The 16,914-nt window shown below is 33.9% G+C and overlaps 1 protein-coding gene and 2 pseudogenes across 1 annotated transcript in view; 1 reads left to right on the top strand and 2 right to left on the bottom strand.

Moving 5' to 3' along the window:
* Window positions 1–487: 487 nt before the first annotated feature.
* LOC115957134 lies at window positions 488–4,293 on the bottom strand (annotated as a pseudogene).
* Window positions 4,294–14,642: 10,349 nt separating this feature from the next.
* LOC115958638 lies at window positions 14,643–14,808 on the bottom strand (annotated as a pseudogene).
* Window positions 14,776–16,914, top strand: part of LOC115957133 (non-functional pseudokinase ZED1-like) — a 2,716-nt gene continuing 577 nt past the window's right edge. Inside the window, exons 1-2 of the mRNA XM_031075358.1 lie at window positions 14,776–14,968; window positions 16,095–16,855. Of these exons, the coding sequence (XP_030931218.1) occupies window positions 14,958–14,968; window positions 16,095–16,855 (772 nt within the window). The 5' untranslated portion in view covers window positions 14,776–14,957. The remainder of the gene's footprint in view (window positions 14,969–16,094; window positions 16,856–16,914) is intronic.

Genomic DNA, 16,914 nt, shown 5'->3' with positions numbered 1-16,914 from the left:
TCACCTTCTTTACTATACAACAAGGCACTGGTTTCACTAGCTATTTGTTAATTTAGAGAGCCTTAATTCATATTTAGCATTATTCCATTATTCACAAAGAAAAGCACTACCTGAAATATTTTAGAGAGCAAAAAAAAACAAACTTAGCAAGGCACCACTTGAACTATGACTGATTCCATGCTGAAATGTGACAAAGTACAGATCATGAACCAGGAATTTACAATATTTTTTGGCACTCCAAAGATATATTAAAGAATCCATTTCCAAATCTCAGAATGGTTTTTAGTGTGCAACAATCTTTATGAAATTACGCCCATTGCTTATGAATTAAATGGATTGAAAACGAATCTCAAAACAATCAATCCATTGTCAACTACAAAAATTATGAAGAAACAGCCCCAAGAATAATTTGCAGTTCAGTTTCACGTCTGCCTTCGTCACTAAGGAGAAAAATTAAATTCTGCTAAATAAGCTAAAGCCTCTTGAGTTACTGCTGCAAACTGTCCATAGATGCAACCTCTCCTTTGGACAATGTAACACAATCCTTACAATCATCAAGAAAGCCTAATAGCTTTAAATAGATTGTGTCATAGTTCACCAAAGTAAGGGAACATGAAGCTCTGACCCTATCCGTTCCAGTTGAATCAAACACCTCATCTAGAGTACCAATACAACCAGGAAGAGCAACAGGAAGCAGTACTATCAGAACAATTCCTCCTGTCCTCAAAAATAAAAATAAAAGACCTGCACTATTAAAAGCAATTCATGCAAATGAGATGTATCAAAATTTGGTGATATGGTAGCAACGATAGTATCACCTGCAAGTAAGGTAAGTTTCTAAAGGTAGATATGAATGAAAATTTGAGGCTGTCCATTCACCAGCTTCTTTTCCAATCTTAAATCCACCCACTGGTTTTCATGCTTGTAAAGCACCTTTAGTAGTTCCATCCATTAGCCCAGGACCAACCCACTTCTTGAAGTGCAATTGACAAGATTCACAATTACCACTAGTTATAAGTGCAAGCGAAGGAGTAATGTACCACTAGTTATAAGGCTTCGCTTCAGAACTTATAAGATAGAAAGTGAGGGAAGATTCTTTCGATGTGTGACTCCAAAGGATGCTGTGTAAAAGCCAAAGGCTCTAAATTAGTACATCCGAGGAAGCCACAGTCAATGTAGGCTTGATTATTCTATTTTGTTAAGTTTATTTAACATTTTTATTTTTATATCATTGTCGTTATCTATTTGTCATTGATATTAATATTATAAAGATATTTAAAATTAAATTAGTATAAAAAATATTTTATACATATAAATTTTCTTTTCTTTTCAAGGCGGCCGCAGGGGGTTCATTTTGAATCAGGCCTGAAATACATGTGCAGCCGCCCGTGTTCATCCAATCATCTGTTATAGATAAACAGATTCACATTATTGCATTCCCAAATGTTTTAGGCACGATTACAAACAGAATTTATTTGATTTTCAAACTAATGGCCATGGATGGAGTTTAGACTAGTTAAAAAGCTTATTTGATGAAGAGCCATTAAATGCCATTATGAAATCCCCATTGCTACTAAGAAGCAGTCCTAATAAACTGGTATGGATCTTAAGTAATAAAGGAGAATTCTCTGAGATTTGCTAATAGTATTTCTCAATCACACAGGTTCACACAGACGGGTGAAGATCTTGGTGGAAATTTGCAGAATTTAAAGCTTCATGAGAGTTTAGAAGAGCATGCTTCTGCATCATTCAAGAGAAATGTTTCTATTGATGAAAGCCAAGAAGTGAAGGAAGCCTCTCACGGGCCTCTTGAAGCTTAATTGTGATGTGACTGAATAATGACAGAGCTTGTATTGCCGTTTCAATCTGTGATTGGGGCAATATAAAAGTTAGCTGGGTCAAGAAAATTATGTGGGTTGCACCAATAACAGTAGTTGCTCAGGCTATTCTTCTTTTGGAACATTTGGATTTCTGAAGAGATGAAATTGCAGAAAGTGATCATATATTGATGCTATAAGAACTGGAGGATAGATTGGTATTGGCAAAGGAGTTTGATAGTTGTTCCTTTGTTTGGAATAATAGGAATGCAAACCAAGTAGGTCATAGTCTTAGTAATTGGGGTATGCATAGTGGCTTGTAGAGGGGAGAAAAAAACTTCTGTACTGCTGAGGACAATGGACTTCTACTGTTTTGTTGGTTTATAAATAAAGTTTTCGTTTGTGCAAACCAAAAAAAGGGTAAGTCTTATTTACAATAAAATGAAATAATTACTCAAAGTAGTTGGCGAACCTTTTTCTCTTTACGAAATAGTCTTAATTCAATTGAATTTGGGTCAAAATCCATTAACTTATTACCCCACAATTTATCTTCAAGCTGGTATAATTGCAGTTAACTCATTTCCTTTGGATGAGAGTATTGTTGTCCCAAAAAGAATGAAATCAAATAGTTAATATTTAACAAACAGAGAAGTACTTAATCCTGCTCGTCTTACTGCACAAGTTCATTGTCATCCTCAAAAATTCAGAAGGCACCTACTGAGGGAACTTTGCACAAGTAAGAGAGCACCACCATGGTGATAGAAATAGCAGCAGCAGCAGCGACAATAGCGCCTGTGGTTCACACAGGCACCATTGTAGTGCTTTGAATTTTGAAGTCAAGTCCTCGTACCAAAAATCTTAAAGATATGTATAACAGTTAATTTTTTGCCGCATTCTATTTTGTCCAATAACCATATTGTTCATGGTTCATTTAAAAATAAATAAAATAAAATGTTAACCATTTCTTGGTACCAAAGTACCTGCAAAACATAACCAATCAAAAAGCAGCATAAGGTACCAAACCATGGTAATTTCTGGCTGCTCACTAATTAAAGAAAGCTATAGGTGAGAACTCATTTTTACTGGATCACAAAATTAACAGTAAAAGACAATTTCTTCATTTGTAATTAGATTCAGTCAACTGATTCCAAGTTGAAATATGAAAAACTACAGATCATGAACCAGGATTTCACAATAATTTTTCCCACTCCAAAGAGACATCAAAGCATCCATTTCCAAATCTCAGAATGCTTTTTGGCTTGCAAAATTCTTCATGCCATTACATCTATACAGATCATGATCCAGGATTTCACAATAATTTTCCCCACTCCAAATAGACATCAAAACATCCATTTCCAAATCTCGGAATGCTTTATGGCTTGCAAAATTCTTCATGCCATTACATCTACACAGATCATGAACCAGGATTTCACAATAATTTTCACCACTCCAAAGAGACATCAAAGCATCCATTTCCAAATCTTGGAATGCTTTTTGGCATGCAAAATTCTTCATGCCATTACATCTACTGCACAGAAAATCAAATAGATTGAAAAATAATCTTGTAACAGTCAATCAATCGTCAACTGCAAAAATATAAAGACGCTGTTGCCCCACGAATACTTTGCAGTTCAGTTTCACTTCTACATTTGTCACTAAGAGGGAGACTATTAAATTCTTCTAGATAAGCCAAAGCCTCTGAGTTAATGTAGCAAACCATCCATAGTGATGCAATCTCTCATTTGGGAAATGTACCCCATTCCTCACAATCATCAATAAAGTCTTATTGCTTTGAATAGAATGAGTCATAGTTCATTAGAGTACCAATACCCCCTGGAAGAGCAACACCAGCAATTCTATCAGAACTACTGCTCCTAACTGCAGCATCCACCAACCCATGCTACCTCGCAGAAAAAACCGGCACTACTGAAAAGCAATTCATGCAACTGAGAAGCATCAGGGGACAGCAATAGATTATCTGCAAGTAAGATAAGTTTCTGAAGGTAGACACAGATGAAAATTTGAGGCTGTCCCTTCACCAGCTTCTTTACCTATCTTTAATCCACCCGCTGGTTTTCCCACTTGTAAAGCACCTTTTGTAGCAGCATGCATTAGTCCAGGACCAACCCCACTCCATGAAGTATTCAAAAGTTTCACAATCTGAAGGCCATAAGAAAATGCTAACCACAGTCAAAAGGAAAAGTATGTTTCCAAGATGCAATTGTGGTTTTGTGCTGCCAAGTCTCAGCATTCTTTATGCATGATTATCTCAGCATGTGAAAACATGATTTAGATACAGAAATTCACATTCATGTAAGCCAGGCAAAGGAGGCAGGAAGGAATCTATAAAGTCACGTACTTCTCTACTCAACTCTAGTGCTTCCAGGTAATGAGAATGACCAGGTCCCATCCTTGAAAAACACAAATTCAAGACTCCTAGACCAAGTCTGTGTATGAGTTCATAACATTTTATTTTTATTTTTTACATAATTAAGTTTGTAACATTGTTCTATCTCTCTTCTGACCTTTCAACCAATAAAACCAAATTAGGTAATAAAACTTTTCGCACATTCAACAAAATTGCAAAGCATTTCATAAATTCACAAATCTTCTTAGTACATGACACTCTTGGACCAACCAATAAGAACTTCTAAATCCTGGCATTAGAATCCATAAATTTCATAGTCCAATTTCAATTCTATACTCTGCTCCCTCTCCCAAAAATTGATATTAAAAGTAAAACCAGAGATGAAGAATTCTCTGAAGATTGAAACTGAATTTTATTCAAGCTCACTGAAATGAATACATAACCCTTACTCACTATTTATACAATACATAGCCCGTAACTACCTCTAGAAGATTCCTATCTAACAAACTCTAACAGAAAATACAGCTGTACATGATAAACAAAAATATCTACAATCTGATAAGGAAAATATCTGGAGCTTAAGTCATGAAGAACAGAGCAATTCCAGAATTGTTTAGAGATGAAGAGCTGTGTCAAAACGATGTCGTCTGCGATCTTGAGTAAGTGAGTAAGACACGCTTGAGTAAAACGATGCCGTTTATCTTTTAATGAAACGTCGTCGTTTTAAGCTTCTTTGAATCAATTTTACCGTTGCCCTTGTGACCGTTGGAACAGTGAGTCTTCTTGCTTCTTCTCTTGTTCATTAGTTCCACTCTCAGCCTGCCAATATAAATAACCAATCTCAACGTAAAAGTCATCCATGAAGAGATTGCAGTTCCATTTTTGGTAGAAATCAAAAGCAGGAAATGTGATGCATTCACTTATGAGCTGAGAAGGCTTGTATGTGCAGCCTAACTCCTAGAAATTGGCCACTGGCAAATAATTTGGAAAAGCATCCCTCTATTGAAATGCAAAAGAATCTCATCAACAAAGCCACTACATGTTTATGATTTCAACTTGCTTAAATTAAAGCTGCATCCCACAAGACCTTCTCATTCCTATGATCTCATAATACGTCTTTCATTCAAATGGTTCTTTTGGCAGCATACTGCAAAACAGGCATCCAAAATCCCATAGTGGACAAATTAAAATTCTTCAAATCGCTTGAATACTTTTCTGTTTTGTTAATCTTTTACATCCAACACCGGAATTGATGCTGAAATACCTGCTTGTCACTAACATAGACATCCCCTTCACTTTAGGGAGCAACTACTAATTATGCTTCAAATTCTTTGTTATCTTATTTGAGAAAAAGAAAAATTTCTGCTAGTACATGAAAGATTCAACATGGTTCACCAGATTCACTGATACTGTACAATAGCCATGTCCTCTGTTTTCTGAATAGTGGAAAGTGAAACCAAACTAATCTAAGTAGTCTCAAACTTCTCTCTTTTTCGTTTTAATCTTCTTTTTTTTTTTTTTTTTTTTTTTTAGAAAATTCCCAGTTCCTAGCATGACTAATACTCTGGTAATACACCCAATGCACACTCTTAAGTGATAATCCACCTCACTAATTTAGTTTTGCATCCATATGTATAAGAGTGTAATCCACCTCCATATGTAAAAGCATTAACTTGATGACAGCCTGATAGTAAAATATTGATATACACGACAGTTATGAACTCAGTTGTATGGTCAAATATTATCATTTTCAACAATATGTTAGTTTTCAGTCCACAAAAGCAATCATTCAAAACTGTTATTTTCCAACAAACTAAGTCATCTATCAAAGAGCAACAAGAATGTACTAGCTCAGATAAAACCCTCAAAAGAACAAAAATGAAGGGGGATTGCAAAGTGGGTTAACCTCAATTTGGTTCGTTGTCCTATTGAAAATACTCCAAAGGGGGGGAAAACTTAATAACAATAATAGTGGAAATGAAAATTCAAAGTGGGTTCACCTCATAGGCCTGCTCAAAGCTTTGGGTGTCAATCCATGCTGAGACAGATATTCAGCACTATAAACCTTACTCAGATGACTCATCCCCCTATCACAAATAATAGTTACAATAGTGTGGCCAGGGCCAATGGATTGTGTCACTATCATTATGGTTTTTTGAAATTTAGAATCACTTGGAAATGACTGTTTCTTAAATTGAATTTAAAAATCATAAAATTATAAATAGACAGATTGGATATTGTACTTCCTTGCAGACATCTATCAGTTTCACTGATACAAATCTGCAATCAAACAGCAGGACAAAGTGTCATCATACAACCACAATTAAAGGATAGTCAAATTAGTGTGTTGTGTCCCAAGATGTAGAAGCGTAGTCAAGAAATCATCACAAAATCATTTGGTATCTAAGAATTGTATAAAATATAAATATTGACATAAAGAGATGCATTCATATCAATCTTTGTCAAGCAAATAAAAATACACTGCCTTGCAATTGCATAGTTTAATCAAAATTACTTTGTTTACTTACTTTACTACCCACAACCCCAATTGCCCAATGCAAATCTCACCCAAGAGACAAAACAACACATAAGCCAAAAGGCTTAATCACAGTACTGGGTCAAGTTAAAGTCAAATAAGTATATATTGCAAGCAAAGGGATATCAGTATATCACATACACATACACATACACATTTCTGCTACTTTCAATATTTAGTTTAGTTCCACAGAAAAAGAGAAAGAGAGAGAACTGGGATAAGGCGATGAAGGCTGGACAGAGACAGTGGGTCTGGCAATGTAAGAGGCTGGGTTTATAGCAATTTAATTATTATTATTATTATTTTGTTGATATTAAAATCTGTATGAGGAGTGAGGACGATCTTGATTTTTTTTTTTTCTTAGATTTAAAATCTATTGGGCCTGCTATTATTATTATTATTATTATTATTATTATTATTCTTTTCAGATTTTAGTTCAATAAAATTTTTCTTTAACTTTTCCTTTTTATTTGAAAGAACCTAATATATTCTCAAGAGGACCAAATTATAGATCAATGTTTAACTTTACTGGGCTTAAAAAAAATTTAGCATGGTCACAACTATTTTTTAAGGGTTGACAAATATAAAATTTTTAATTATTATATATAATTTTTTTTTCCCAAAGGGTAGGGTGGTCGTGATGCCGCGTTTGTGTCACATAGGAAAGTGAACTGGTGTAATAGTTTTCGGACAAAATTTAACTACAAAATTAGTTATAACTTAAGGGTATAATCTTACTTAATAAAATAAACATTACTACATATTTTGAAAATCTAACCGTTGAATTATATGTTTTTTACATTCTTAATACACATGTCAAATTTTGTGTCAATCGGATATTATTTAGTATATGATTTATAAGTTTATATTTTATGCATAATCTTAAACTACGAAAACTAACAATTAAAACAATTTATCAATGGCATAGCTATATATTGATCTCTAATTTTCTTGAAATTTTGCATGCATAGAGAATATAAGAAGAAAATGTAATCCATTGGTGGAATTCTCAAAATTCACCTCTAATAAAAAAAATATTAAGTAAGATTTTAACCTTAGACTACAACCAATTTTGTAACTAAACTTTGTCTATAGTTCTTTAAAGAATAACACAAATGTCATTATTTACTTCTAATTGATGCCAATCTACTTCAAACCTTATATTTTCATTGATTATTGTGCTTTAGATCAAAAGTTATATCTATGTTTCATTACTTCTTGGGAAAACTCTAAGGGATTTTTTTTTTTTTCCTTTATTTCGTCTTCCCTCTTTATTCTTAAAAATGTTATGCTGTCTATATGAATATCAAATGGTTTTATATATATATATATATATATATAGAGAGAGAGAGAGAGAGAGAGAGAGAGAGAGAGAGAGAGTATGTAGTCTCTTAGGCATTTAAATTAGGACAATGTTTGGCTACAAACTTTGTTATAATCTAAAATTACTGCTCCTACTAATGAAATTAACATGACTAATTGAACATATAATTGTTGAATTGCAATGTTCTTTATATTTTTAATACACATGTCAAATTTCATGCCAATCAAATGTTATTTATTATACAATCTTTAAACTTATTTTTTATGCATAATTTTAGATTACAAAAATTTAAAATTTAAACATTTGATTAATCACATAACTATTAATTTTTGACATTCTAAAAATTATGTAAGCACAAAGGATATAAGGAAAAAATGTAATTTGATGGTAGATATATTTGTCAAAAATCACATCTAATAAAAAGAAATTGATTGGAATTGTAGCTTTAGGCTACAACAAATTTTGTTGCCAAATTTTGTCTTTTAAATTATTGGTTAATAAAATTTTAAAGAGATTTTCTCCTTTCCTTTTTATGGTGGATCATATGTTCTTCTTGTGAATTTAAGGGTTTATTGTTGAGATAATGTTTCTTGTGGTGACTCGCTATGCTAAGAATTCCCATTAATTGTTTGTCCCTTACAAAATCTACCACATGAAAAGAAATAACAAAAATGTTGAATTGTGAGGACATTAATATCGTAATTCAATCTAAAATAGCAAACAACTAAACTGTCATGGTCATTTCATAAATTAAATATAAATAAAAACCAAATAGAGTAATTTTCTTTTTTTTTTTTTAATAAAATGATACTAGTTGATACCACAAACAATTTTTTTTTTTTATTATAGAAAAAACACTAAAAGTTTACGCATTTGGATTAAGAAAATAGACGCAGTGGAGAGTGGATTAGTGACCGTGTATATGCATGCCGGCTATGAGGCACTTGTTCACTTGGAGTAGTGAGGTTGATATAAAAATAACGAAGGTAAAACAGCATGGGACATCTTGCAAGCACAAACACAAGACAACTAAGAGATGAGGAAGATGCTAATCCATGTCGGAGCTTCAAAGGGTTCATCTATTATTACTTACTAGTCACGAACCCGCGCATTGCGGGCTATGAGGCACTTGTTCACTTGGAGTAGTGAGGTTGATATAAATATAACGAAGGTAAAACAGCATGGGACATCTTGCAAGCACAAACACAAGACAACTAAGAGATGAGGAAGATGCTAATCCATGTCGGAGCTTCAAAGGGTTCATCTATTATTACTTACTAGTCGCGAACCCGCGCGTTGCGCATGATAATTATTTTTATGGTGGTTTTATTAAAAAAAAAATTACAATTTAAACTAATCTAATAATGAGTAATGTATTTCATAATTATATTTTTATTTATTATAGGAACAATCATAAATGTAATATAGGAACAATCCAAAACACCAAAAAACGTAAACTAAAAAAAATTAATAAAACTTAACAATGATTAATTGAACCAATATTAGGATAAAATTTTGTTTTTGATAATCTATTAAGGTTATTTTCTTTATAGAAATTATAATTTCGGCCGTCCAAAACATATTATCAAATAAACAATTATTAGCAAAATCTAAGAATTAAATTTCTATACATGCATTGTTATAAAATAATAATAATAAAAATAAAATTGCAAAAGTTAAAATTTGTCACCTATTCGGTTATTTTCATTTGGCTAACATTTGATTTTCTTTAAATAAATGGTGTGGGGCCAAAGAGCTTGACGACCCCGGCCCATTTTGTACTGGGCCTAAGGCCCGCGCTGAGGAGGGAAAAATATCCGAGGACGTACAAAGAAAGCCCAAATGGCCTAGAGATGTTGCTGAGGACAATCCTGTCCTCGGCACTCCAGACCCCAGAAGGAAAGAACGGCGCGCCATGAAAGGCAGCTTCCCAGAGCACCCCCAGAAGAAAGGACGAGTACAATAGGACACCCATAGGGGTATGGTGTAGGAGCAATTCAAGGAGAAGCTGTCACCTCCACATTGAATGCACCCAACTAACGTTCTGACCGCATTAATGAGGAAAGGACCCCTGAACAGTGTGGCCTTGGTTGCCGCAACTCACAGAGGGTTTGGGAAGGTGGCTGATGGGACGAGCACTCGAGTAATGACCTACACGATCAACAGGTGGAGGGTCAAGATCGACTGGAAAGAAGTATATAATGTGAGAGACACCGCAAGAATGGGGGATCGCAGAAATAGAGCAAGAGGAGAGAAAAAGGAGAAAATGGTGTCAGTCTGCATGGTCTTGAAAACCACTGTAACCTAGTACTGAAAGTAGAAGAAGAAGAATACTAAGTTCCTCAGACGAAACGCCCGAGGACAAAATTCCATACTTTAATCCATTTCCTTATTGTTCAGCTCGCATCTAACCGTGTCTAGTGATTGTGGTTCAAACTAAGACCTAGTTCTTAAACCCATCCTCTAAAAATTCATTGTATTGGGCCAGTGGGGCTTGAAACCTTTCGTCCAGTAAAAGGAGCGCTCAAACCCACCCCCTACAAATGGCATTATAGAGTACTTCTAATACAACTATTAAGAGTGCTTTGTCCACTACAAAGGATTAGAAAATAAACAAAAATTAGTAAAGTCTCATAGTTTAACATCTAAATTGAGTACTATAAAAAATCATGCTATGTAACAGAATAAATACCAAATTATCCAAATCATGCTATGTAATAGAATAATATTATATTTTTATATGCTATATTTAATTCTTTAGAATGCAATAGGATAACATTTAACAATCAAAGAGAATAAAAAATAAAAAAAACAACAACAACAATTTAAAAAACAAAACTAAATCACAATTTAAAAAACAAAATTAAATTACATTAACCCAAAATAGACACATACAACCAATGTGGGATAAACATCCCTATTTTTTTGAGTAAATAGTATTACTTATTAGAAGACACACGAAAATAGTAATAATAGTGTTTTAAACTGCGTTTATAATATATTAAATATAGATAAAGGGATAGCCAATCTTTAATTTTTTGAACACAATCCCTTTTTCGGTGTTCTTGTTTTCTAATTCTTTGACATTTCTTATCTCAAACTCAGTAACCATTCTCCTCATTCCAGAAGGGTACATTATTGGTTGGATGTTATCCGGAACTCAAGCCTTCCTCTAGGCTTGCTACATTATGTCCTACGTGGCCATAACAAGCTATACATATTTTTGGATTACTCTAACTATTGGTACTGGTAATCAAAATTTATCATATAATTATAATTAATATTACTTAAATAATTGATAGTACTCTCAATTCAAACTTATATTTTCTCATTTTTAAGTAGTATACCAAATTGGACTGAAGTGATCTGAAATAGACCAAACTGGACCACATGGACCTTAGGGACCAAATTAGACCAAAGTAAACTGAATGGACTGAATTTGACGGACTGGACTGAAGCAGACAGAACAGGACCAAATTGACCAAAATAGACCGAAGTGAACTAAATGGACTGAAATTGACCGAATTTGACTGAAGTGGAACGAATGGACCAAATAGATGAAGTGGACCGAAATAGACCGAATGTTGATTTGTAATTAGCATAACCAAGATTGTGTTTTGATATAAACTCAAATTCTTACTTACAAAATAAACAAGTATTAGCTCAAAAAAAAAAAAAATCAAACCAAAAACTAAGAGAGAGAGAGTACCTGTAATGGTGAACTAAAAAATACAACAACAAAATGTATGAACCCAAAATAGAGTTTTAAAAATCACAATGATTCATCAATATAAAGTAAAGTTGCAAGAAAGAAAAAAAAAATCAAGAAAGAGAGAATAGCCACATTTTCAAGAGAGAATGTGAAAGAGAATAATAAGAAATTTATAGAATATAATATGAGAAAAAAATATATATAGTATTAACACCAAATTATCTAAGTCAAGTTATGTTATGTAACAAAATAACATTATATTTTTATATGCTATCTTTATAATGAAATATGATAACATCTATGAAATAAAAGAGAAGAAAAAATAAAACAACTTAAAAAGCACAACTTAATCATCAACCCAAAGTAAAGTTCCAAATAATACGAAAATTCATTAACCTAAAGTAGAAATGTAAGAAAAATAAAAAATTCACCAAAAAATGAAAAAGAAAAAAAATTGTCAAAGAGAAAGAGAGAGAAATAACATTTTGTGTGCGGGAAAACTAAGTATAGAATGGGACAGAGAATTGTAAGTTTATACTAAGAGGAGGGGAATAAAAAAAAGCCAAAAATAAATGAAGATAATGTATAGAGGAAAAGTGAGGCCAAAATGGGTTTTACCCCAGCAAAATGCCCCTTATCTAAAACTATTTAGGAATATGCCCCTATTTTGGAACTCAATTTTTAGAAAATCGAGTTTCAAATGTAAAACTAAATTTTTGGACAATCGAGCTATAGTGAAATTAAACTCAGAATATATATATATATATATTTTTTTTTTTTCTGGAACTCGAATTCCACTTGAATATTTTCAAGGAACTCAAGTTCCACAATTTTTTTTTTTTTAGTTTCAATTCGCCATAACTCGATTGTCCAAAAATCGAGTTTTAAATTAAAACTAGATTTTTAGAAAATCAAGTTTCGAAACAGGGGCATTTCCCTAAATAGTTTCAGATAGAGGGCATTTTGCTGGAAAGTTTTGACGAAAGGGGCAAAAGCCCATTTTGGCTGGAAAAAATGATATTAAGGTAGATAGTAGTGAGGAAATGAAAAGGTAAAAGGAATGGGAAATGTTGGAGAATGTATAATAATAAGTTGGTAAATTATTAAGAAAAAAAAGTTAAAAATAAGAGAAAATGTTGAAAATGGGTGGATGATGTGGCCTCTGATATGGCTCAACAATAGCATAGCAACAATAAATACTGTGCTTTAGCTTTTAGATATATATAGATAAATTGTTTAACGCGTGTGCGATCCACAAGTAAAATTTAAATAAATGTGTAATATATACATACTCTATCACTAATGAAACAATTTTCCACTATACTAGAGAAGAAAGGGAAAATTCAAAATTATAGAATAAATTGACAATTATTTCTATGGTAAGATAATGTAGTTCACTTGTATGAATGGTCTAACTTTTGGTGCTACCCAAATTTTATTCTATGTAGACCTAGGTTTCTTAAATTTATAACTTAGACTACCAAAAAGCCATCTTTTTTTTATAAATGTCTTTGTGTCATTTTTTTTAAGGTAAAAATGCAAATTGTACCTTCTAAGTTTGACTGAAATTCATTTCAATTCAGGTCTTCTGTCCAATTTTGTTCAAAGTTGTTCTTAAATATGCAATTAACTAATAAAAATAGATTTTTTTTAAAAAATCTCACATAAAAAATCTATATTTTAAAAAAAAAATTATAGATTTTTTTTCCGTGTGAGAATAAGTGAATAACATTATTTTGAATGGCATTTTTTAATGCAATTGGACAGAAGACTTGAATTGAATAAATTTGAAATTTAGAAGGCTCAATTGAAAGAAAGTAAAGTCAGAAGACTTAAATGAATTTTAGTTAAATTTAGAACGTACAATTTTCATTTTAGTCTTTTTATTTATCATACTACTAAAAATGTTTATGGGTAAGAAATTAATTGTGTTCATCATAGAACAAATTATTAGATTTTATGTAACATATTTCAATGTTCATTGTCATTTTTTTTTTTTTTTTACTTGGATAGTTATCAAAACATTTATGGAAAATTTTACATGAGACAATATTTCATCTTATATATGTTGGTACATATTTCCATATTCGTTGTCTTTTTTGTTTTTTGGTTGGGAAATTAAAGGAGGTTGTTTGGTTTAGGCAAAAAAATTTTATCACTCACTTTTCAAAATCCATAGACCTCACCTCAAGAAAATTCGTTTGGTTCAGTTTTTGTTCTCAATTTCCACAACTTATTAGTCATAACTCAAAAAATTGAGTTAGAGTTATGGAAATTGTGAACAATGTTTTGAAGTTTTAAATTGTGAGGAGTCCTCCCAAGTCAACACTCGGTATGGGCATTGAACGGCTAATGTGAAAAGCTACACTTCCTCTTGAAATTCCAAAAAAAGCTAATGAGGAAAGCTCCACTTACTTTTGATAAAACCTCCGGAATTTTACTTCCTTCACTTTGAATTGTAAGCATTTAATTGTTACCCACAACAAAATGCTCTCATTGCAAGCAGAGTAGTAGAGCACAAAAGGGAGCAAGGTTCCACATTGAAGCCATGCGGGGGAGTTGGTTGACAGATCATTTCATGTGGCACTTGATAAATTTGGAGTCTTTGTAATCCTTGAATAGCTCTAGTTTGAAGTTGAGTTTGATATTTCTCAATTGTTAAAATCTCATTTATCCTGTTTACCAATTGAAGAATAGTAAATATTAAGTTTCTTTCTTCGGCGTAAGTATTGTTCATTTAGATGGGAGTAATATGCAGCCTTCTCACAGGCCATACGTGATGAATTGACATGTAACTAATTTGGTGGACCGTTTGTGGTCTGCAAGAGTGGAACGTGAAACATCTTGAGTAAAAGCTTAATTGATTGGCACGTAATCCTCTAGCCTTTAACTATCAAATTCCAAAAAAAAAAAAAAAAAATCAGAGGAACTCGGCCCCAAGCGCAATAGACGCGTAATCCATGCCTGTTTACTTCACTTTTTTTTGAACCAACAATAGACGCGTCTCGGTTAGAACCTCACAGACTGGGTCATTGCCCCAAGCGCAAAGATGAAACCTCCTGAAATGAATTTACAATAAAAATGCCCTCATTGTCATTGTCATTCAGCTGAGCCTCCATTCCTCGCTAGCAAAGTAGTAGTATTAGATTTAGAGCAGAAACAAAAGAGAGCAAGGAAGGACGTTCCACATTCAAGCTATTATGCGCTGGAGTTGTGTAAGGTTGAATTTATTCAACCATCTAATTGGCTTTATTCCGTGCCAAATTTGCTTGTAATTCAGCATTTAGTAACCCTGTATTTAGGTGGGTTTGATGTAAGGGTAGTGAGTGAGATAGAGTGAAGATAGCTCAAGAGTGTGCAAGAAAACAGAGACTCGCGGCAGGGACTCGCGGGTGACTCGCGGCTACAAGCCGCCAGAAGCAGCACACGTGCCAAGCATGCTGGAAGATGAACAGTCATGCTAGCTGGAGCACTACAGGACAAAACAGGACAACTAGCCATACGGTTATCTCGCGACTGGATCTCGCGACTTGGTCAAGCCGCGAGGTCAAGCCGCGAGCCACCCCTGTTTTGTAAAAACCTGACGTTTCACATTCCTCTCCATTCCAGTATAAATACCCCTTTTACCCACGATTGAAAGAGAGTTTCCAGAGAGAATTTTGAGAGAGAAACCCTAAAGAAAAACAAGATTGTTTCACCCACAATCTATACCTTAGAGTCTCTACAAATTCCTCAACTCTCTTCCTCTCCATTGTCAAATCCTTGAGAGGCATTATACCAAACCTGGTTCTCACCATCATCATCACTGGTTAGAACAGTTGTTTGGATTTCTGGGAAGCAGTTAGGAAGGAACCAATCTTCATTGGTTGATGCTAGACGGGTCTAGTAGCGGAAATTTCCGGGAAGCTAGAAAGAAAAAGGTTCGGCGCAACCCTCGTTGGAGCAAGAACTTGGAGGGCCTTAGTTGCACTGGGTAGATTAGGGCTTTGGAGGGTCTTTGCTGTCCTTGTATCCGCAACTGTATTTTCTAGTTGGATTGTTTACCGGTTGGAGGGCGGCGGAGAGGTTTTACGCCGAGGGCTTCGGTTTCCTCTTCAGATAAACACTTCGCGTGTTGTTTGTGTTTTCATCTTCCTTCCTCTCTATCTTTGCCTTTATATTATCTGCTGTGGATTTTATTTTGTTATGGCTTAGATAGGTTTTAACCAATTTAGTATTATAGCATGTGTTAAGTTTCCGCACACTAGTTGTTTGACATATTGCTTGAATTGGTTAAGTTGTAATTTGGGGGTCTAAACGTTCAAAGGTGTTTTTGTACACGTTTTTGAACTTTCAAGTTGGTTCACCGATCATTTCTTTAATAAAAGAAAGCAAAGAGAGAGAGCGTTTTATGAGAATGGAAGCCTGTTACTTGAGAAGTTGATTGCCTCTTGCAATGCCAAGCCTATTCCCATCCCTACCTTCTCCGCTCAACAGCTCTGCCAAGCAACCAACAACTTTTCTTCTGAAAAGCTAGTAATGGGGTTCTCTTTTTGGTACAAGGGTTCTCTCGAAGGACGAATTGTTCTCGTTAAGGGTTCTTTTGTTCGCAATGCCAAGCTTATTCCCATCTATACCATCTCCCCTCAAGAACTCCGCCAAGCAACCAACAATTATCCTGCTCAACATCAGGAATTTTATTGGTACAAAGGTTCTCTTGAAGGACGAATTGTTCTCATTAAGCATTTAGATAATTTGGCCTATATAGCCATCAATGATTTAGTGATTTCTGCACAAATGAGTGGTCACAGCAATGTATTAAAGCCCATAGGTTGTTGTCTCCACACTCGAATTCCCATTTTGGTGTTTGAATTTGCCGCCAATGGTTTACTTGCAGATCGAATTTATGTCTCCCGTGTTACTGAACTACAACATGAGCCGATGGTGTGGGAGAGAAGGTTAAAGATTGCAAGGCAGATTGCTCATGCTCTTTCTTATCTCCATACTGCCTTCACTAGACCTGTCATCTACATGGCTACGGATCTGCATAGTATCTTATTAGATGAACATGATGTTCCTAAATTTTCTGGCTTTTATTTTTCTGTATCAATTCCCGAAGGTGAAGCTTACGTGGATGCTCCTTTTCTTTCAACATTCAAATCCCCCGAGTTTAAAACA

Source organism: Quercus lobata, chromosome 8, assembly GCF_001633185.2.
Source record: "Quercus lobata isolate SW786 chromosome 8, ValleyOak3.0 Primary Assembly, whole genome shotgun sequence".
NCBI classification, from domain to species: Eukaryota; Viridiplantae; Streptophyta; class Magnoliopsida; order Fagales; family Fagaceae; genus Quercus; species Quercus lobata.
The sequence above is the reverse complement of the archived record's forward strand: the minus strand, read 5'-3'. Positions and strand labels throughout refer to the sequence as shown.